This window comes from Lathamus discolor, chromosome 7, assembly GCF_037157495.1.
Source record: "Lathamus discolor isolate bLatDis1 chromosome 7, bLatDis1.hap1, whole genome shotgun sequence".
Lineage (NCBI taxonomy): Eukaryota > Metazoa > Chordata > Aves > Psittaciformes > Psittacidae > Lathamus > Lathamus discolor.
In genome coordinates, this window is record NC_088890.1 from 14,106,053 (window position 1) to 14,125,204 (window position 19,152).

The 19,152-nt window shown below is 41.9% G+C and overlaps 1 protein-coding gene across 22 annotated transcripts in view; it reads left to right on the plus strand.

Annotated features, from left to right (window-relative positions):
- FOXP1 (forkhead box P1) overlaps nt 1-19,152 on the plus strand; it is a 386,150-nt gene that overhangs the window by 315,023 nt on the left and 51,975 nt on the right. For all 22 annotated transcript variants that reach the window (XM_065686928.1, XM_065686923.1, XM_065686924.1 and 19 more), the window contains 2 exons: nt 1,491-1,650; nt 7,842-8,046. In XM_065686928.1, the coding sequence (XP_065543000.1) occupies nt 1,491-1,650; nt 7,842-8,046 (365 nt within the window). The remainder of the gene's footprint in view (nt 1-1,490; nt 1,651-7,841; nt 8,047-19,152) is intronic.

Below are 19,152 nucleotides of genomic sequence, written 5' to 3' on the forward strand. Positions count from 1 at the left end.
CAGTTGGTTACCCCATTAAGGTTGATGGGGCACGATGGTAGAAGAAGGTGGGAGGCAACCCCCTGGCTGTGTCCATCGGTCCTGTTCCTGCAGCTCTGGTGGAGTTCTTTCCCAGCTTGACACCAGTAGGGAATGGGGCCAGCGATGCTTTGGCTTGGCGTCGGGGAAGGGTGACAAAAAGCTTGTGGTCTGGCTGGGGTTTGTTTGTGAAAGTATGCAGGTTTGTTATGGAAAGAGTTAATTTTCCCTTCCATAATTGTTAGCCATAATGTGTATAAGACCTCCACCTTGATATGATTCCTAGCAGATTAGGGATATTAGATAATTTCCTTCTATTTATTGTACTACTGCACTGTATTATCTTTCTATCACTCAGATAATTACTAAGGAAATCTACATTAATTTTTTTTGGCTAGCACAAGGAACTGCTAAACACTGGCATGATGTATTGATGTTTTACACAACAAAAGTTTTCCTCCTGTCATTGTACAATAAATAAAAAGATATTTATCAAAATGCAAAGCCTTTCATGGGTTTTAAAGAACAAAGCAAATAAAATACGAGATGAGCATGGAAGCAGAACCTAGAGGCTTCCTTAACTGCACAAAATTAAGGACTCTGAAGCCTGGAGTACTGTACATATTAAACACTCACATTCAAGTAAGATGTTGTTTGCTAAATTATGAATGTGTGTAATTAAAATCTAGTGGCTGTTTCTATGAAAGATTTACAATGTTATTTCATCGTTTGTCATGGCTAATTAACAATATTAGATGAAGTTTTTCTTCTTCAAAGGTCTGATTTTTTCTCATTTATTTATGTCAGAAGTGATAAACAGAGTAGTTAAAAGCTTCTCTGGGTACAGTAGTGAGAAAAGCAACATGTTCTCCTACACCTCGGAGGTTCAGGGTTCACATCCCTGTGGAGTAAAGCAGCTCCATCTTCTTTCTAGTGAGAATAATTAAAATTTTCAAAGTGCAGAAGTAGCAGCCTTAAACACAGCACAGACTATTCCAAACATAACAAAGTATTGTGGGGCTTGATGGATGAAGCAAGCAGAGCACAGCGCGGGGTTGTTTTTCATTACATGTAAGTGTGATGTGATGGTGCGGTGTGATTCTCAAGTTATGCATGTTCTTTGCCTCAGAATTACACAGGACCTTTAAGAGCTGCCAGCAGCATTTGCTTTACCCACCACTGAAACACAGCCGCTTCTGGGGTAAAACTTGACCACGTGGATCAGGAGATGCTGCATACATTGTTAGCTGGGATGGGAGGAGAGATTGGGGTAGGATGAAAGTAACCACTGGAGGTGGGAATCAACTGCAGCCCTGGGCCTTGGGGTCTTTGATACAGGGTGCTGGGCTCACTAGCTTGCCTTGATAGTGGGTGACTGTGATCAGCAGTTGAAGGGTGTTGAGATGGAGCCCTGTAAATCCTCTGTTAACGCTTTGCTTTGTATTGACAAATGTGCATTTTTTCTCTTCCAGCCCCAGCAACAGCAGGTGGCTACACAGCAGTTGGCCTTCCAGCAGCAACTCTTACAGATGCAGCAGTTGCAACAGCAGCATCTCCTGTCTTTGCAGCGTCAGGGGCTGCTGACGATCCAGCCTGGCCAGCCTACTCTGCCTTTGCAGCCCCTTGCACAAGGTTGGTGAGGGGTCTGGGAGTGGCCGGGTGTCTGGCAAAGCGATAGCATGCGTGCACGCACACAGAATTGTCACTCAGTAAGAAAGAGACAGATCTCATAGGCTCGTAAAATAATAAACACAGAAAAACCTTGACAGGCAGGGCAGGCATTGTAGAGGTATTTTCTGAGAAGGGCAGTGCTGAAATCACGGACCGCTCTGGCTAGCGGGAGGCAGGCAGTTCGGAGTTCAGATGCAGCTTGCACAACTGTAGCCAGTCTGGTGGACTTGAAGCTGCTGGTTGTACTCATCTGGGCTTCACATCCTTCACAGGAGGCATCTTAATCGATTCTTGGTGCTTGGTTCATGGCTTAAGGTAGCGTGAGAGCAGCTTTTCCTTCTCTAAATGTGCTATTTGGGCCCTTTCTGGCTCCAGCCTGGCAAAGAGCCGGGCGCAGAGCAGCTCTGATCTGCACGCTGCCGAGCTGTAGAAATTGGATTGCCCTTTGCAGCAGCTGGGAGGGAGAGGTGGCAGTGTCTTCTTTCCATGCCTGTTTACATGGCCCTCATTTCACTGCCTGTGTGCATCTTAGCTTCATTCCTCCCTCCACACTGAGGCAAATTGAGATTAACTCCGTTTAATTTTAATGGTGTTGTTGACAATTAGATCCTCCTACATCTTTATTCACCCCGCACTCTGCCAGAAGTTACTGCTTTGCTGAAATCCCTATTTTTATTTTTCTTTTAAGATATTGATACATTGAAAGCAATAACTACTTAATCTCTGTATTTCTGACAGTGATTATAACCTGGGGGTTTTATTCTCTCTCTTCCTGTTGGGCTTGGATTTACTGTTCTGTATTAAACTAGGTTTGTCTGCAAGGCTTGGGACATTTTGACAGCTTCGGTTGAGCTCTGGCTGGTATGGTTAAGGCAGCCTGTTCAAAATTGGCATGGCTCAGGGAAGACCAGGTCTTTCAACCATGATGTTGGTATTTCTCAGTGATCATGCCTTTTCGTTCCCTTGCTCCATAATAAATTTAAACATCCACCTCAGCAACTTGAGTCAGCCGAAGCTGAATGACTTGAGCTCTTCAAAGCAGCCTAGGGCTGCTACTATTTGCTAAACCATATAATGAATTTATGTTCAGCTCTATGCAGTTAAATGGGGGGGACAGGACAAAATTGCTTCTGTTCTTCACCTTCCTTTTTTTGTGTGTCCACAGCTGCAAAAAGGCGAGTGAGGTAGCTGGAGAATATTAACCTATATGGGTAAATGGAGACAAAACTGAGGAGTGCTTTGTGTGCAGCTAGCATGTTTTATTTAGGCTTATTTTTGCCAGACCCACAAAGGAATTTGAGTGGCTGTTTTAAAAGGCCAAGTTTTGGGACCTACCACCTCTCTCTGCAAGACTCAGTTTAGCTTTTCCATCATCCCAAAGCTGGACACCAGGTCTAGACTAGTCCTGTGCATGAGTCAGAGGCAGATGTGCAGAAAGGTGGTGCCTGGCTTGGAGCTGCAGGGTCAGGCCTGGGGTGGTAGCTGGTCAGTCGCTGTTGATGCACGGTCAGATGGGGAGAAGGCATGAAACGAGTGTAGGAGAAAGGGCACGTAGATGAAATGCCATTTATACTTGCAGAGTGTTGTATCGTGCATTAATTATGCTTCAGATTTATTGTTGGAAGCATCCCAAGGTGTTCCCACACACCCTCCGGACTCAGGCTTTAACCTTTCTAATTTTTCCCACAGCTCCTATACTATTAAGTTTGCTTGGTATGGTTCATTGTATAGTACATCAGTTAAGCTGTCCAAAGGAGGGCAATTGGGCAGTGACAAGACACGCTCATGTGTAATGTGAAAGAAATGAATGTGGTGATGCATGAAGTGTAATCTGTGCGGTAACACATCGGAGACACCAGTAGGTAATTCAGCAGTCATGGCATTGATTGATATGGTTAGCAGGGTAGTGTAACTATTAGTCCTCATGAAGAAGCGTGTTTAAAACCTAAGGGGTGCTGACTTGCACGCTGGAGACGACATAAACATAAGCAGAAAGGGCGTTCTTGCAGGGAAATGAGTTGTGAGCACTGGGGGAAGCCGGAGCCAGGGGCTGGTGAAGGGAGGAAGGAGTAACTTGAGAATTCAGGCAGGGTGCAGTACAGTATGATATTTTATTTTTCTTTATCAGAGAGACGATGGCTTAAAACTGATGTCGTTACGAGGTTTAAATCAACTTTCTGCTTGCTTGAACATGGTCACCTGGGTATGGAGGTACAAGGACACAAAGAGGTTGAGCAACTCTGTTTGTCTTTGAGCCGGTGATACCTGGGGTTGGGAAATTGAGTTCCGTGAGCAGTAATCTGTCAACTGTCCCCACAACATACATTTTTTAAACCTGTGCCTACATTTTCTTTCATAATCAAGGGGACAAGTTGTGCTGAAAAATGCAATGAAGAGCCAGGGCTATAGTTTAAAATAATTGGTAATGGACACTTCTTAGTGTAAAGAAAGAATTACATACATCATGCCCTTTTATTTTCAGAACAGTTTGCAAGACTGAGACAAATACTGTAAGTGTGCATACAAAACAACCTCATCCCCTTAGTAAATTTGGGGATTTGGTTAAAAGCATTTTGCTTTTATTCTTAAGTATCTGCAATAGTAATAAATGCTTCTAAGGAGAGAATGCTGCTTCGTAAGTGATATTTTTGTTATGTTTTCAGAACTAATACATTGTTTAAAGCAGTATTTTAGTTTCATTTTAGTTTTTAGTACTCGCCCATTGTCTTGCACAAAATACCACATCCTTTAATGTTATATTTGTGTAATCTTTGCTGCTTTGTATTTAGACACATCTATAATCTAGATTTTACATCTGTACATAGTGGCAATTTAAAAATAAACCGCATTTCAGCACTGTTCTGAGCTGCGAAAGCTGGATCTTTAGTGGCTGCAAAATGAAACTGCAAATCGCATTTCAGATCACCCGTGAGTGAAAATAATAGGACTGAGACATCTGGGTGCCTGATTGCTCCCGTGGATTTGGCAGTTTCAGGGCTCAGTCCCGCTCTGATATGTAGGAAGTTGCAGCACCAGCAGCAGCGATCTCGGGTAATTGCAGCACAGTTCTGGGAATCTGACTTGGAATTTAGCTCTTGGAGTTAAAATGAAACTGTTAAATGGTAAATTACATAATTTATTGCAAGTGTTCGTGGATCTATTTGACTTGCTTTTACCATTTGTTCTATTATTTTATTTAACCATTTTCCTGGGTGAGTAATGAGCACACCTTTCAGCTGCCCAGTTTGACAGGCTTTGTAGGAATTCTCTCCAGAATTATACTAAAAGAATGAAATCTGTGGAACGAGGAGAAGGGCTTTTTCTAGATTTCATTTTATCAATTAATTGATGTTGTCTTTTTAAAGTGATGATTGTGTGCAGATGAGGATGACATCACACTTAGCTCCTTAAATTAACATCACCCAGCCTGAAATCCTGCTTATTATCCTCAGCATTCTTTCCCCATACAATTGGGTACATTTTGTTTTACTTACAGTATTTGGTATAGTTATCATTAGTACTAGTACGAGCTACACTTACATAGGAAGTTAGACCAAACAGCTTTTTATTGACTTCTAGAAGATCTGCATATAAATATAAAAGTGTATGTAGGTATAAATATTGTGTGTACGTATTTTAACAGCTGTAACACCTGCAAGCTTTTCCTTGCATAAATAAAGCGTTAGTAGATCCAGAAGTGACCAGGAGGAGATGGGAAGGGGAGAGAAGAAAGGCGAACAGGGAGAGGGGATGCCAGCCAGCCTCTAATTAAAAACCTGCAGAAATCCAGATAAGGGAGTGGTGGCAAAAAAAAAAAAAAAAAAAAAAAGTGAAAAAAAGGCCAGTTATTCTTTCCGTATTTGCTTATTCTGGAAAATAAAAATAGGTGTCGACTCATATGGTCTCCTATCAATATGTTATCAACAGACAAGTCTATTCACTATTGTTTCAATTGAGTAAACAGTGGTGTAAGGGTCAGCCGTGCTCCCAGGTAATTGTTAGTGTGCAGACAGTCCTGTCAAGCGCGTTGGCTAAAAATACATCCCACACTGTCACTTTGCAAGGTGTTTGAAAATAATAGCCCGACACAGCAAAACAGGACACAGGCTTGTGTACTGACCTTTGTCTTTGTTTAATTTGCTCAGAGGTTTAATTTCAAGGGACAAGTAATAATTGAATATGTTTAATAACTAAATGCTCATTTGGGACAAAATCCATCAGAATGTAATTGGCATTTGGGTCTGATGAAAGGCAAATGACGTGGCTTTAGAGATACGGATGTGTCCGAAGAATATCCGATCACTTAATGTATAAATTGAAGCCTTTTTTCATAATATATATTAATTGCAGATACTTAAGGATTTTAGCATTTTTTTGTAGTGAACCGTTACTGGAGACTGACTGTTTTTGTTAATGCTACTCTCAGAAAGGCGGGGAAGGTTATTGGTCTGTCGTGCAATAATTTACTCCTCTTTGATATGCAAACGATCCACGGTGAATATAAAAAAATCCTATCAGACTCATTTCACAGTTCTTAACCACTTAGATTCTCTGGAGTCTATCGCCTCATTAGACCAGTGCTCTCCAAAGCTAGCATAATTAAAATCTTTAACAGTTTAGCAAAGTAAAGATGTTTGGCTGATCACGTTGAGATGATTATCTATCCATTGTATTCTAAATGACAAAAATAAATTAAATTTAGACCTTGGCATTTTTTATTATGTGTTTCAAATGAATATAATGCATATTGCCTTTTTTTTTTTAATTTCGATACCTTAGGTTTGGTGAGTTATATGCCTGTGTGAGCTGCTGCTGTACACGCAGAAAATGGCAGGTTTCCTTAGGATAGCTCCAGTGCTACAATATGGTGAAACAATGAACAGTCATCCCAGTGATGATCTGGGAGCACAGTGATGAGAAACCTCTTTAAAAACACACAGACACCGGCTTTTGTTAATCTGTTTTACCCTGAATATTTAAGTGGTGCGTCTCTACTGCTAATTTTTTCCCATGGCCTTCTCTGAAGGAGCACTGAGCTAGTCTTCAGTGAGAGCAACTTGACTTGTTTGATCATGTCACAGACATAAGCTTTATCCAAAAGCATGATCTCAGTGTGAGCCTGTGTCATGCTGACGCGTGCAGCTCCTCTTCCAGCCTGGAAGTTTGCAAAGTTTTTGCTTGTATTACTTACTGAATGCTGTGTACTAAACCTGGTGTCCATTTTGACACCATAAAAAAATACATATTTTTTATTATTATGATTTCTTGAAGCTTATTTTATGTTTTCATTTTACTTTTGAATGGCTCATTAGCATTGATCTAAGAAATGACAGTAATAATAGTGTTACTTGTGTAGAAAGTTATACAGTTTTTCAGTAGACACATCCATCAATTAAGTGAGCAGTTTGAGAAACCAAAATTAATGAGAAAGATAGGTGTGTTAATGAAATAATCATAGTATAATCAATTTGACTGTTAAAGTTTGAAAAGCATTTCAGGAAGACAATATGAATTCATAATTTATGTCTAAAAGTGATTAATAAAAACTGTATTTAATAACAAAGCTATTTGTCATCATTTAAAACTTAAGCACAAAATTAGTCATATTGTGGTTCATGTTGTCATAATAATAAAGCTGAGTATTTTTTTTTCCTAAGACCTTCTTTTCTTTTAAAAAGAGGTTAGAAAGTATTCACTTTCCTTAAAAAATAATAATAAAAAAAGGAAAATAAAATAAAGTAATACATTTCTCCAGCTGACTGCAGAGTAACGTTTGGCCACCTTTGCAATTGGCCTGGCTGTGAGCTCATGGGGATTTCTGCCTGAGTCGGGACCTGGAAATGGGGCTTCTTGTCTAAAAATCACATAAAATAATTAATGCAGTGTGTGTATGTGGTCTCATGTTGTGTGGATCCCCCTACCTATAGCCCACGTCTTGCATTACACAGGTATTGCAGGTGGCATATGAGAAGATTCAGCAGTTGCGCAGTGTTTAATATTAGACTTCAGTTATTAAAAAAAATACATGTGCAAAAACACACACACACAAACCTAACACTAGGCTTTGTTTACTGACTCTTTGATTTAATTACTGTTTGAAGACGGCCGAATTAGCTGTTAATTGATTTAATTATCCAATTTGTTTGTTTCAGGCATGATTCCAACAGAACTGCAGCAGCTCTGGAAGGAAGTGACAAGCTCGCACACAGCGGAGGAGGCAGCCAGCAACAACCACAGCAGCCTGGACCTGTCCACCACCTGTGTCTCCTCCTCTGCGCCATCTAAGACCTCCTTAATCATCAACCCACACGCCTCAACTAATGGACAGCTATCGGTCCACACTCCTAAACGGGAGAGGTAGGTGCTGATGGGGTTTCCACCCGGGAGCATCTCTGGAGAGTGTGCTGAAATGATGGCAGAATCACTGGGAGCAGTGGCCAACCGCCTTGGCCTCGGTTTTGTCCTCCACGTCTTGCTCTGTCTGGTTTTGGCGTGGTTGAATAGAGTCTCCACTGGGCAGAATATGCTCCTTTTGTTCAGATCTGTATGGCTTGTTAATTGGATCAATGTGGGCACAATTAGCTAATTAGAAGTGCATTGGATAAGCGTATTGGGAGAAGTGTGAAGAGCGTAAGCTGGGTTTTTTTGAGTTTTGCATCACGGGTGGTGTTGCAATTGATGCATTTTAGATTTGCAGGCTGGAGGTGAGGCATGAAATCTGTTGGTCAGTACAGGCTGTTTCACCACCTGTTTATCTGCCAGATTTCAGTGCCCATTCTTGTCTAACATGTTCCTTTCCCCCCCTTTTTTTCCCCCCTCTGTATTTACCTGCTTTCACGTGACAGGATATGCTTGAGTTCACCACGTTTCTTTAAAACAAAGTGGATTTTTTTTTTTATTTTTAAGTGCTGATAAAATTAGCTAACTGGTGTTGTTTGGCTTTTTAAAGTGTGAGTTAATTTATACTTGCTAGGCTTGCATTGTTACAAGAAGTGGCTTAAATCAGGGGTTGTCTGTTGACGTGCTTCTCGGCGCAGGCTCTGCTTTATTCCAAAGGATGCTTTATTGCAGGTTTGTTTCTTTACACCCCCAGATTTCACTGAGGCATATCTAACAGCATAACTTTTGCTTACAGTGAGACAGAGACGGTCCCAGGAGCTCGGGCCATGGGCACCAGCTCCTGCTGAAGAAGCCTCAGCATCGCTGCTGGCTGTGGAGGATGAGGAGAAGGGTCTCTGGGAGTGTGTGAGCAGCATGGGCGCAGCGGGGAGGGCAGTGCTTGTTTGCATTCAGGAGAGTCCCTTTGCCCATCTAGAAATGTTAGAGCAGACACTAGTGAAAGCTGGATTTTATGGAAACTGATGGCTTTGTCTTTTTGTCCTCCTTTCATTCATTAGAAAGAGGCTAATGGAATTTTTAAGCCATAGAGTTTATATTTCTGGTGGTCTGAAAGTAGATTGATAGGGAAGCTATATAAATACCTCTTATATCTTTCTAATATTAAGAAAATAGTGCTGTTGGGAATAGATAGATTTAAAAGGAGAACACACCCACTGTTGAAAGAACTGCTGTGTGTGTAAGGCATCATTTTATATCCATTGCAAGGACACGTGGGGGAACATCAGCGTATACATTTATAATGCATGCAAGTGTCAAGGACATGGTTTTCATGAAGACTTACATGGGTTACTAAAAACAATTTGATGTTTATTAAACAATTAAATTCCCTTTTTGCTGCATACAGAGCTGAACAAGATGGGTTTATGACTTTTCAATAAATTTTTTATCTATGTTTTTCTTACCGAGTATATAAAATAAAAACCCATGCAGTGCAATGGATCTTCTTTTACTAAATAAAGGCATATACTGTCTGCTAATGGCAGTCTAAGTGAGGAAACAGCATGCCATTGCTGTTTAGTTTGAAATGCAGTGGCGATACAGGAATCTGTTCTGAAGTAAGAATTTTCTCTATGTATACTATTCAGCAGACTGTAAGTCCATGTGTCTGAGTCCTGTAATTGTGGCCTGGAGGCAACTGGGATCTACAAACAAGGTGATACATAAGTTTTTATTAGTCCAGTTCCAAATAAATTAATAAGGAAGGCATAAACTTGCCATTCGTATTGTTTGATGTTTTCTTTTAGTTTGGAATGCTTAAAATCCTCTGTGCTTGAATTGATAGCTGCATTGTTGAAAGCTTGCCATTGTACTTTTCTTAAATATTTACTGAGTTCTCTACTACAATATCAAAATACAAAAATAGGTGTATTTAGGATGACAAATAAGAGAGCCACAGATTTTGCTTTATCTTGCCTCTGTTTGGTACATGGAGGGTTTATACCATCCATTTGCTGCAGTGATTGAATTACATCTTTATCCATAAGTAGAGCAGGAGACTACACGCAGAAGAATGCCTACTGATGCACTTAAGGGTTTTTTTGCAGTCTCATCAGGCACTGTGGTGCCTGCCTGGATTTTATATGACACAGAAACTCCTCTTGTTGAGATGTGTTGCACTGGTTTCCTTTCTGAAAGGGTATTTATCTACAGGCAGGGAGTTTGGGGTGGTGTGTGAGCAGTGAGGAAAGAGTAGCTGTGCTCCGCCATCAGATATAGATTTGAAGGCTCACAGAAGGTGAAATTTTAGTGTGTTTACAGAAACATGAGCACAGGCATGAGCAGGACTTGGTAGTTTTTTTGACTGCAAAGATTAAGACTAGAAAAAGTCATGGGTCTGGTGGGAGCATGAGTTTGTTAGACTTCTACTGAAATCCATGTATGTTCTTGAACCCAGCTGGTTCAACACAACAACTAAGTCTGCAAATAGAAGGGGCATGTGGAGGTAGTCCCTAGCCCAGGCTCGGGTTAGATGGGGATGTTGGAAGGGCTTACAAGGGAGATATCAGCCCTTCCACTTCCCATCATACAGGCCTGCAGCTTGGGCTCACCAGGGCAGGATTTTGGGTTATGGTTTCCCCCCTCTCATTCCTGCACCTTCTGTGCAACTGGCTGTGAGCTTTGCTCTTGATATAACCAAGAGCTATTTATTTAGATTTAAGCAACAATAAAAAGCACATAGTAAAAGCTGTAAGTGTCCTAACAGTTAAGCACAGCCACATCATAACGACTGCCCAGCAGCAATAAATAATCATATACAGGTAACATTAACTTTTAGGGTGTGCTGTAAAGCTGTTTTCTCCCCCTTCCTCTCGGGCTTTTGAGAAGGAGTGGGCTGCAGGAGGCAGGTTGGTTATGTGGGAGTTACTATCATCACTGTCATCTCTGGCACATGTCACTGGGATAGTTCAGCTGTGTTTTACAGGGTTCCTGATCCTACAGATCAGGTTGGGAAGCTGCTGCAGACCTGCAAGACAGGAGGCACTTGGCTGACCTGCGTAAAAGTGAGCAGCCGTGCAGCAGCTCTACAATACATCTGGGTAAAAGCATGCTTTGGTTATAAACACAGGACTTAAAATATCAGGAAAGAGAGGTCCTTGGCTGCTTGGTGTGCCCACATGGCACTGTGCTGCCAGCCCAGCCTCATGGTCCTCACAGTAAAGCTTCAGTCCTATGCAGGCTGCAGGGATACAGCTCTTAGTGTCACTGGTGATGTCAGCCACTGTGGGGCCGCCGTGCTTGGAGCAAAAGTTCTCCTTTGTGGCAAAAAGCAAGTGGCAGGCGGTTGGCCAGAGTCACCCCAGGGTGTTTGAAAAGCAAAACCACATTCGAAAGCAGGAGGCATCCTGGGCAGGGGCTAGGGATTATCGTGTTGCTTCTCTTGGTTTCTTTTTGCTCTGTGTGTGTGTGGCTTTAACAAGAAGGAAGCAATTTCCAACTGGAAAGAATGGGTTAATGCTTTCATTCGTTTGGGCTTTAAATGTATATTACATCTATGCTTTTGTCCCACATTTCGCCCAGTTTCTGTAAGTAGCGGCAGCAGCAGCTCTGGGGTTTGGTGCACAGCAATCTGTTAAGAAGATAAATAATCTGCTTTGGTATGACACTCCTACTCTCCTCTTTAATTTGTCTTACACAAGGAAAATTATAATTAAATCATTCAGGGTAAACCCTTGAGTGTAGAGAAGGAAAAAACACACTTTGGTAAAGATTGCCAATAGAGACCAACTTCCCTGTTGTGCCGTGCAGAGACATTTATCAATATTCAGCACTATTAAAGAGAGAACATTTCGTGTGATTTGTGAGGCGGATGCCAAAGCTCAAATCAAGGCTTGTTAAGATCCTTTCCCCATGCAATCATGGGCATTCAGCATCATTAGAATTCAGCACTGACTGTGTGTTTCATGCTTTGATTTTACTCAGACAATTTAATAATGTTTATTGTGCTGATTATATATATAAATTCACTCAATGCAATAAACATACCTCAGTCATCAGTACCCTAAGGGAAATACTTAGTTATAGATACTTGTATTCGCTCAGGATAAACGAAAGTGAGACCATCAACCAGCATGCAAACCTCTCATCATCTTATCAGCATTTGGGTTTCTTCAGTAGGAAGCATTTTCTTTACCGAAGTAAATAAATAACAGGAGCCAGTTAAGTACATCTGCTGTGCATAGAAATGTCAAGGACAGAACCCGCTTTCCGTCTCGTTCCACTGCATCTTATTTGGGGGAAGCTGGATTAATTTCTTAAGAAAAACAGCAAAACAAATGCCCGGTCACTTTAGGTTAGCGCTAACTTTATAACCTGATGTGCAGTGGGCATCCCAAAACTGCATGCTTGGGAACATGCCCTATGTGGGATGGTTTGGAAAAGCAGAATGGTGCAGAATGCATTGGCCTTTTGCAGTGACCAGGGGTTGCTCCAGCTTGTGCTTGAAACAGGAGGTCTGGGTGTCCTTTGGAGTGATGCAGGCACCTGTGTGCTGGTCCCATCCTGTGGCTTTGTTCTTTGACTGTGGCAGAAACAGGATGGTGGAGGCCGTATGTAAACCAGTGAGGTATTGAAAGTCCAGACATACTCATTTAGGAAACACATGTATTTGCAAGAGGTGAAGAGTTGGAGGTATAGGCTGCATGTCCAAGAGACCTTTGTCCATCTGCCAGCAGTCACATGTTTGTCCCTTGCCCTTATACCCTTTCCATCCATGTTTGAGTCTTGTCCTTCCACATATGCAAGCACCCATTTCATAGGAAAACAAAGTAAACAAGGGGATTTTTAAATGACATTTTCTCACCAGTATCACAGGAGGAAGGAATGTGGGGAAGGCTCTGAGGGTAAGTGAGAGGAATGGCATGGCAGACCATTGATCTGCTGGTTAGGCTTAATGCATTGTGTTTTACTGTTGTTATCTTCCATGCCAGCTGATCCTCCATCAAAATCCCAAGGCCCTTAGATGAAGGCATTAGGATTCAGCACAATTAAGAATTACAGACTTTGGTCCATTATTAATGCTCGAGATGAAACAGTTCAGCCTGCAGTTCATATGCTCCATGGGCCTGATCCTCTCTTGGCCTGCCTCTCTCCATGTAGTCCCTGGTACTCGTTCTGCACTGGTGCCAGCATGAAATCTGCTCATCCGTGTCGGCTCCTCTCATTTGTGCTGTGCGGTTGATTTTAGCTCGTTATAATTTACCATCAGCAGAGTTTTGTTAGATTGGGTTACTTCATATCCATTCTTTCTTAAGAAACGGGGTTCCTGGGGCCTTTCCTCCCAGAAGGTATTTAATTGCTCCATGTACACGAACCCCATCGTGTCCCTGATGTTGTTACCCAAGGTCTGAGCAGCTCGGGTGCCTCTGTGCAGCTTCCTCGCTGCAGAGCCAGGTTGGAGCTGGGGACTTGAGCCGAGCCTGGATGCTCAGCTGTGCATCTGATAAACCATCGGCAGCATGGCTTCTCTACCTCTTCTCATTTCACCTGGTATGGGTATGATGGCTTTGGGGCTGGTCAGGCTGTTTGGTGATGGTGATGCTGTGACAGCCAGAGCAGGGCACTGGCCCAGCCATCTCCATTTATTATGTGCAGGTACAACCCAGAGCATCGCACTACCTGATCCCTTAGCACTTGCTCTCCTGACAAAGAAATCACCAGCAGTTATGCTGTGCTCCCCTGTCCGAGTCACTTCTCTCTGTAATCAGCTTTGAAGAAACACCGGCCGTGCCTCAGACCTGGAGATGCTAACTTTCAGTTTTAAGCCTTATCAGGTGACACTTCTTATTATTGGTGTTTCCAGAGCGGGGTGGGTGGTGTCCTTCACATTGCCCACACCACGTCTGCTGCCGCACTTGTGTTTTTGGGAAACCTGCTGCTAAATCAGTTGTATGACACCATTGCTCCTCAGTATGTGCAGGAGCTCTTTAATCAAATTATGCTTTTCGAAGACTTGTTTCCCTGAACCTTGTAAAATTATTTCTAGTTTATTTTATTTGGTTTTCCCTACAAAAGATGCAAAGCTAACCATTGTGGGATTGCTTGGTACGGCCCTGTGCTGAATAAGGGTGCTGTGTTTGACACTTGGAAGCTGCCCCGGCATCGGGGAGCTGCAGCACGCCAACGCTTCGCTGCTTTCTGGTCCCGTGTAATAACCATCAGTTGTACAACTCCAAACACTAAGCTAATGTATCAAAAAGCACTTAAAATAGATTGGGTGAGCCTTGGCAGACGCCTAACAGAACTTTTCCAAATTTTAGCATATGTATTGTTTTATTCCTCCATCTGGCCAACAGATCATTGTTTGATATCTGAGTGCTTTGCATATCTCCTCCCTTTTCTTGCAACTGAGATACTTACATGTGCGTTTAATACAGCTTAATGCTATTTTTACATACCAGAGAAATAGCTGATGGCTTTCTGTTAATTGCATGCACTTTGCAGTTAAACTTTTACTAAAACATTCCTGTCTAAATACTTGAAGTCCAATGAAAATTTGTCCTCTTCTTTTATTAGAGGTGTTTATGTAGTAGTCTTAAAAAGGGACCTGTTTCTGTTTTACTACACCATGGATTCCTGTTTCTTTTTATTTCCTCCTGTGTGCAAGTTGTCCTCCCTGACCATTTGCTCAGGGGATCTGATTCCTAAACAGCTGAGCCCGGAGCTAATGAAGAGCTGTGGTATTTTTTTTTATCATATGTATCACAGCCTGAGAGTGGAAAAGAAACACCCTTGAAAATGCCATAAAAGTAGAGGAGAAGTTAGGAGATTTTTGTGTGACTATTTTCTCTGCTGTTCAATAAAAATTGAGCAGTTAGTATGACAGCTGTTAGATCATGTTATATCGTATTGCTAAGGTATTGAGTAGCATTTAAAGTAAAACTCCACCATTAAGCTGTATAAACTTTATCCGTTTCACTGTGGTTTAATGGAAAAAAAAAGAGCTTCTCAATAAAATGACATCATTTTTCCCAGGTTGTAACGTTCACTTTACAACTGTTTTTCTTTAATTCAATTTATTTTACTTTACTTTTTTTTGGCATCCTTTTTTTTTTCTTACAGTTTGGAAAGGGGCAAATCTCTTCGTAGAGCAGCTAGGTACTGCTGAAACCTCTTCTCCCTTCTCCCTCCTTTTTCGACATCTTGTGTTAATCTGGAGCTCTAGTTTTGTCACCAGGACAGGGCTGTATTTCCAAAGAAGCGAGATGCACACTGAAATTTGGTCATTGGGATTTGTGGCTTTACCTGCTGCACACTGAGAGATGGGGGAAGGAGCCCAAGGAAGATTTATACTGCGTTGCTTGCCGCTGGAACAGCATTTGTGTAATGCCGTGGGGTGTTTTTCCATAGAGCTGGTGTTTTTCAGGTGGGAGGGTGGTAATTTCTTCTGTGTGATCAGGAAAGACATATGTATGTTATATAGTGTATTCTTCTCATTAAAACGATGGTATAAGCCCAGGCAGGGAAAACTACTAATATGTGTTGCAGCTTGTCATTTTGGGCTGCATGAATAAAGAAGATAACTATTCCTTTGGGAAGCGATCTCGGGAGCTGAGCAACAGATCCGCTAGCCAGCAAATTCTTTTTAACTGTAATTTTCCTTTTTGTGTGTGTACTCAAAAATAACATCATGATGGGCCCTTAAATACCATTTCATACACAGAGCACAATTTCCACAGCACAGGTGGTGCTAATATAGGACAGTCCCCTAGGCACTTGTCGCCAGGAGTTGTACAGCTTGTTCAGTGTCTGCATCCATATGGCAATCTGTCCCATTCATAGAAAGACATTGTAGCTGTGCCTGTGGGTGCTGTGGTCAATGTAGTGTAAAAAGTAGATTTTTAACTCTCGGCAACCTATGTTCTGCTGTTTGTTTTATTGTAGAATCCAATTTATAACATAACATGGTGGAAGAAAAATCAGCTCAGAGCAAATTCCAGAACAATCTGGCTGGCTTGGGTTGTTGTTTATTCTTGGAGCGCCTGGTTAATCAGCAGGTGCACCAGCCCCGCTCTAATGAACAGTTTACAGGAAGTCTTGCTCGGAAGAAACATTTTCCTCGTTGTTTATACTGTGAATTAACTCAGAAGTTGCAAAGCTGGAAGCGATGTTAGCTGGCTCTGCATGTCACGCAAGCCTCTTACTTCATTCTTGGGGGTTTTGTGTTTTTTCCCCGCCTTTTCTCACACTGTTGCATGGTTTTTCTCAGTTGTGTCATGCTGGGGAAGGATGCTGAGCCTCTCAGCACTGTGCATTGCCATGCTGCCCCTGAAAGGGACAAATCACAGCAAAGAATCTCTCTGAAAAAGGGGGGCTGTAGTGTTAGTATTGCTCAGTGGTTCAAATCCAAACAAGTGAATGTGATTTATGGCTGCTCTGGCATCTATCATTCCAATGCCAAATGCTGTTCTGTTTTAGTGTGACTATTTGTTATGCCTTTTAGTAAACACAAACAAATAGACTGCCTAGCACCTGCAGCAGCATATGATATTTACACTACCTGTATGATTCAGCACACTTCCCTGGGGAAGCAGGCTTGTGTCCTCTCAATTTTAGTGCTTTCTTAAATAGCATTCTTCACAGGGAAAGCGTGCAGCAGAGAGGATGCAATGCTTTAGCTGCGTGTCTCCCTTGGAGTCACTATGTAGCTGAATTATTAGTTGATGAACGTTTTCCCAAAGGGGACTTTCCTGGTGGCTGCATGGACATGTAGTGGGCGAGGGCTCACGCAGTGGCCCCCAGGCTGTATGTGATGTGACTGTCACCTTCTGCACAGGTTTTGGTGTGCTTGTGGGGCAGGGGAGAAAAATACTGATGTGAATAATCCCTGTTAATCATATTTGTTGACATATTGCTGGTTAATGTAAGGGTGGAAGACTTGCCTCAACTCTAAATGTAACAGAGTATGGTTTTGCTAAAGGAGAATAGCTCTTGTTTCTCAGTGTTTTCTTTTACTATAAATTTAAATGTAACAACAGAATATAAATTACAGTAAAATTAGGCTGGCAAACGGATCTTTTTACAAAGTATGTATGTATGTTTGTAATTTTACACCTCGGTCTCGAAGAAGTCCAAGGACATAATCCCGTGTTTTTAAACTTGCATGTGTTCTTAAAAGCGTTGCTGAACTGGGGCCAAAGCCTGGCCATTGCCACCTCCCTCTGCCATACGAATTGGGTGTGTAAGAGGGATGGGATTGCTGTGCTGAAAGTCAGTTAAAAAAAGCCAGAACCCACTCCTAGACCCAAGAAAGTGGCCGGATCACATTTTTTTTCCTAGTTATCTAAGATACTGAATCAATCCAGTTTCATCTGAATAAATTAGGAGGCTGTTCAGAGAGGAATCAAATGAGATTTAGCAGGGATAAGTAAAAAAGTAGCCCAGCTTGGAAATAGAAATTCCAAACTGCTGGTTTGACGCGACACGTCAGCTGCTCAGCATCAGTTGTGTGGGAAATGGCTGAGGCATAATCAGGGTTGAGAAATTAAGGTGGGACATTCTGTACCATGTCTTAGTTAAAAAGGTAAATGCAGTCATGGGAGGCATAAACATGCGTGTTGCATCTGAGTCCTTTTTTCCTGTTCCACTTTATGCAGAACCAGTTAAACCACATTGAGAGTGTGATGTACAATTGGCCACTCTCTTGCAGAAAGGATAAAGAGAAGCTGGAGCAAATATAGAGGAGAGCAGCTAGGATGATAAAGGCGTTGGAGGGAATAGGCTATGAAGACAGATTAAAGGGAATTAAAGATCTACACCCTGGAAAAATAGAGGCTCTAGGAGGATGTGATTATGGTATGTAAGTACATGAAGTGATGCTACAAAGCAGAAGAGGGAAAAAATTGTTCTCATTAGTTAGCAGTGCTGGAATTTAAAATCCAGCGTTTCGAATCATGTGCGTCTGGGTATATTTGATGTACTTTTCACTACAGTACCCAGGCACAAGGTTGAAATAAAAAAATAAGAATTTTAAATAGTAGAGAGAAACTCGTTAATTCAAGTGCAGGAATGGAACTTCCACCCTAGATAAGTGATGAATTCAATACTGGTATTTTTTGCAGTGGGCTTTTCTTTTCAATGATCTAGAAATCGGTTCAGTTCCTCCAAGGAAAGGATGTAGGGCAGTGGCTGGCTGGACCCCGGGGCAGTTCTGCTGCAGGGTTGGAAGAGGGGGTGCCACTGGAAGAAGTATGTAGTACTTTGTGCTGGAGGGTCGTAATGTTGATTAATAATCCAGACCCTCAGTGCATAGATCAAAACCAGAAAATGATGTGTATAATTATTTAGTCTGGTTATACTCTTCACGCTGAGTAAAAGAGAAAGGGAATGTCCTAGCTTTGCTGCAGATGCTCCAGTGCTCTCTTTACAACAGATGTTTAGAGGACAGTGCCACAGAGGTGTGAGGATGGGGGCAGTGATTTGGGGTACATTACTGGCCTGGTGTTACGACATCAATGCTACAGCTCTGCTTTTTTTAACTTTCCTTATACTACACGAGTATACAAGTTAGTGCACACCGATTAGAAGACAGGTTTTCAGCCTGTAGGCTGCAGTTTTAACCTGATTTGTCTTAAATTGGTGTAGTCATTTAAAATGTAATATACCACTCCTGCTACTTCCAATAGGGCTTGATGTAAAACATGAGCTTCTTCTAGGCCTAGGTCTGGTTGTGGACTAAAGTAACGAGGAAGGGAAGAAATGCAGCTTTAAAAAGCATCCCAAAATTTGCAGACCAGTTCTGGAGAGAGCTGTCACTGACTGTGCACATCAAATGCCACCTCTCCTGAAGGCCCACAACCCTCTGCTATGCTTTATCCAGCAGTGGAGAGGTACTTGCTCAGACGGTTCTCCATTCAAATCAAATGCCCCCTTTCTGGGCAGATACTGAGGCTTGGATGGAAGTATGAATATGTAGAAGTAGTTCATTTCAGTATATGGCTTAATACTTATTTATATATTTTTTAATGACTGGGTTTTATATTAAATTGACAGTTTAGAGAGGAAGAAGGTGCTGAGCCACCTTAGTAAGAATTCAGGGGGATTTGCACCTTTGCTGCAAAACATATC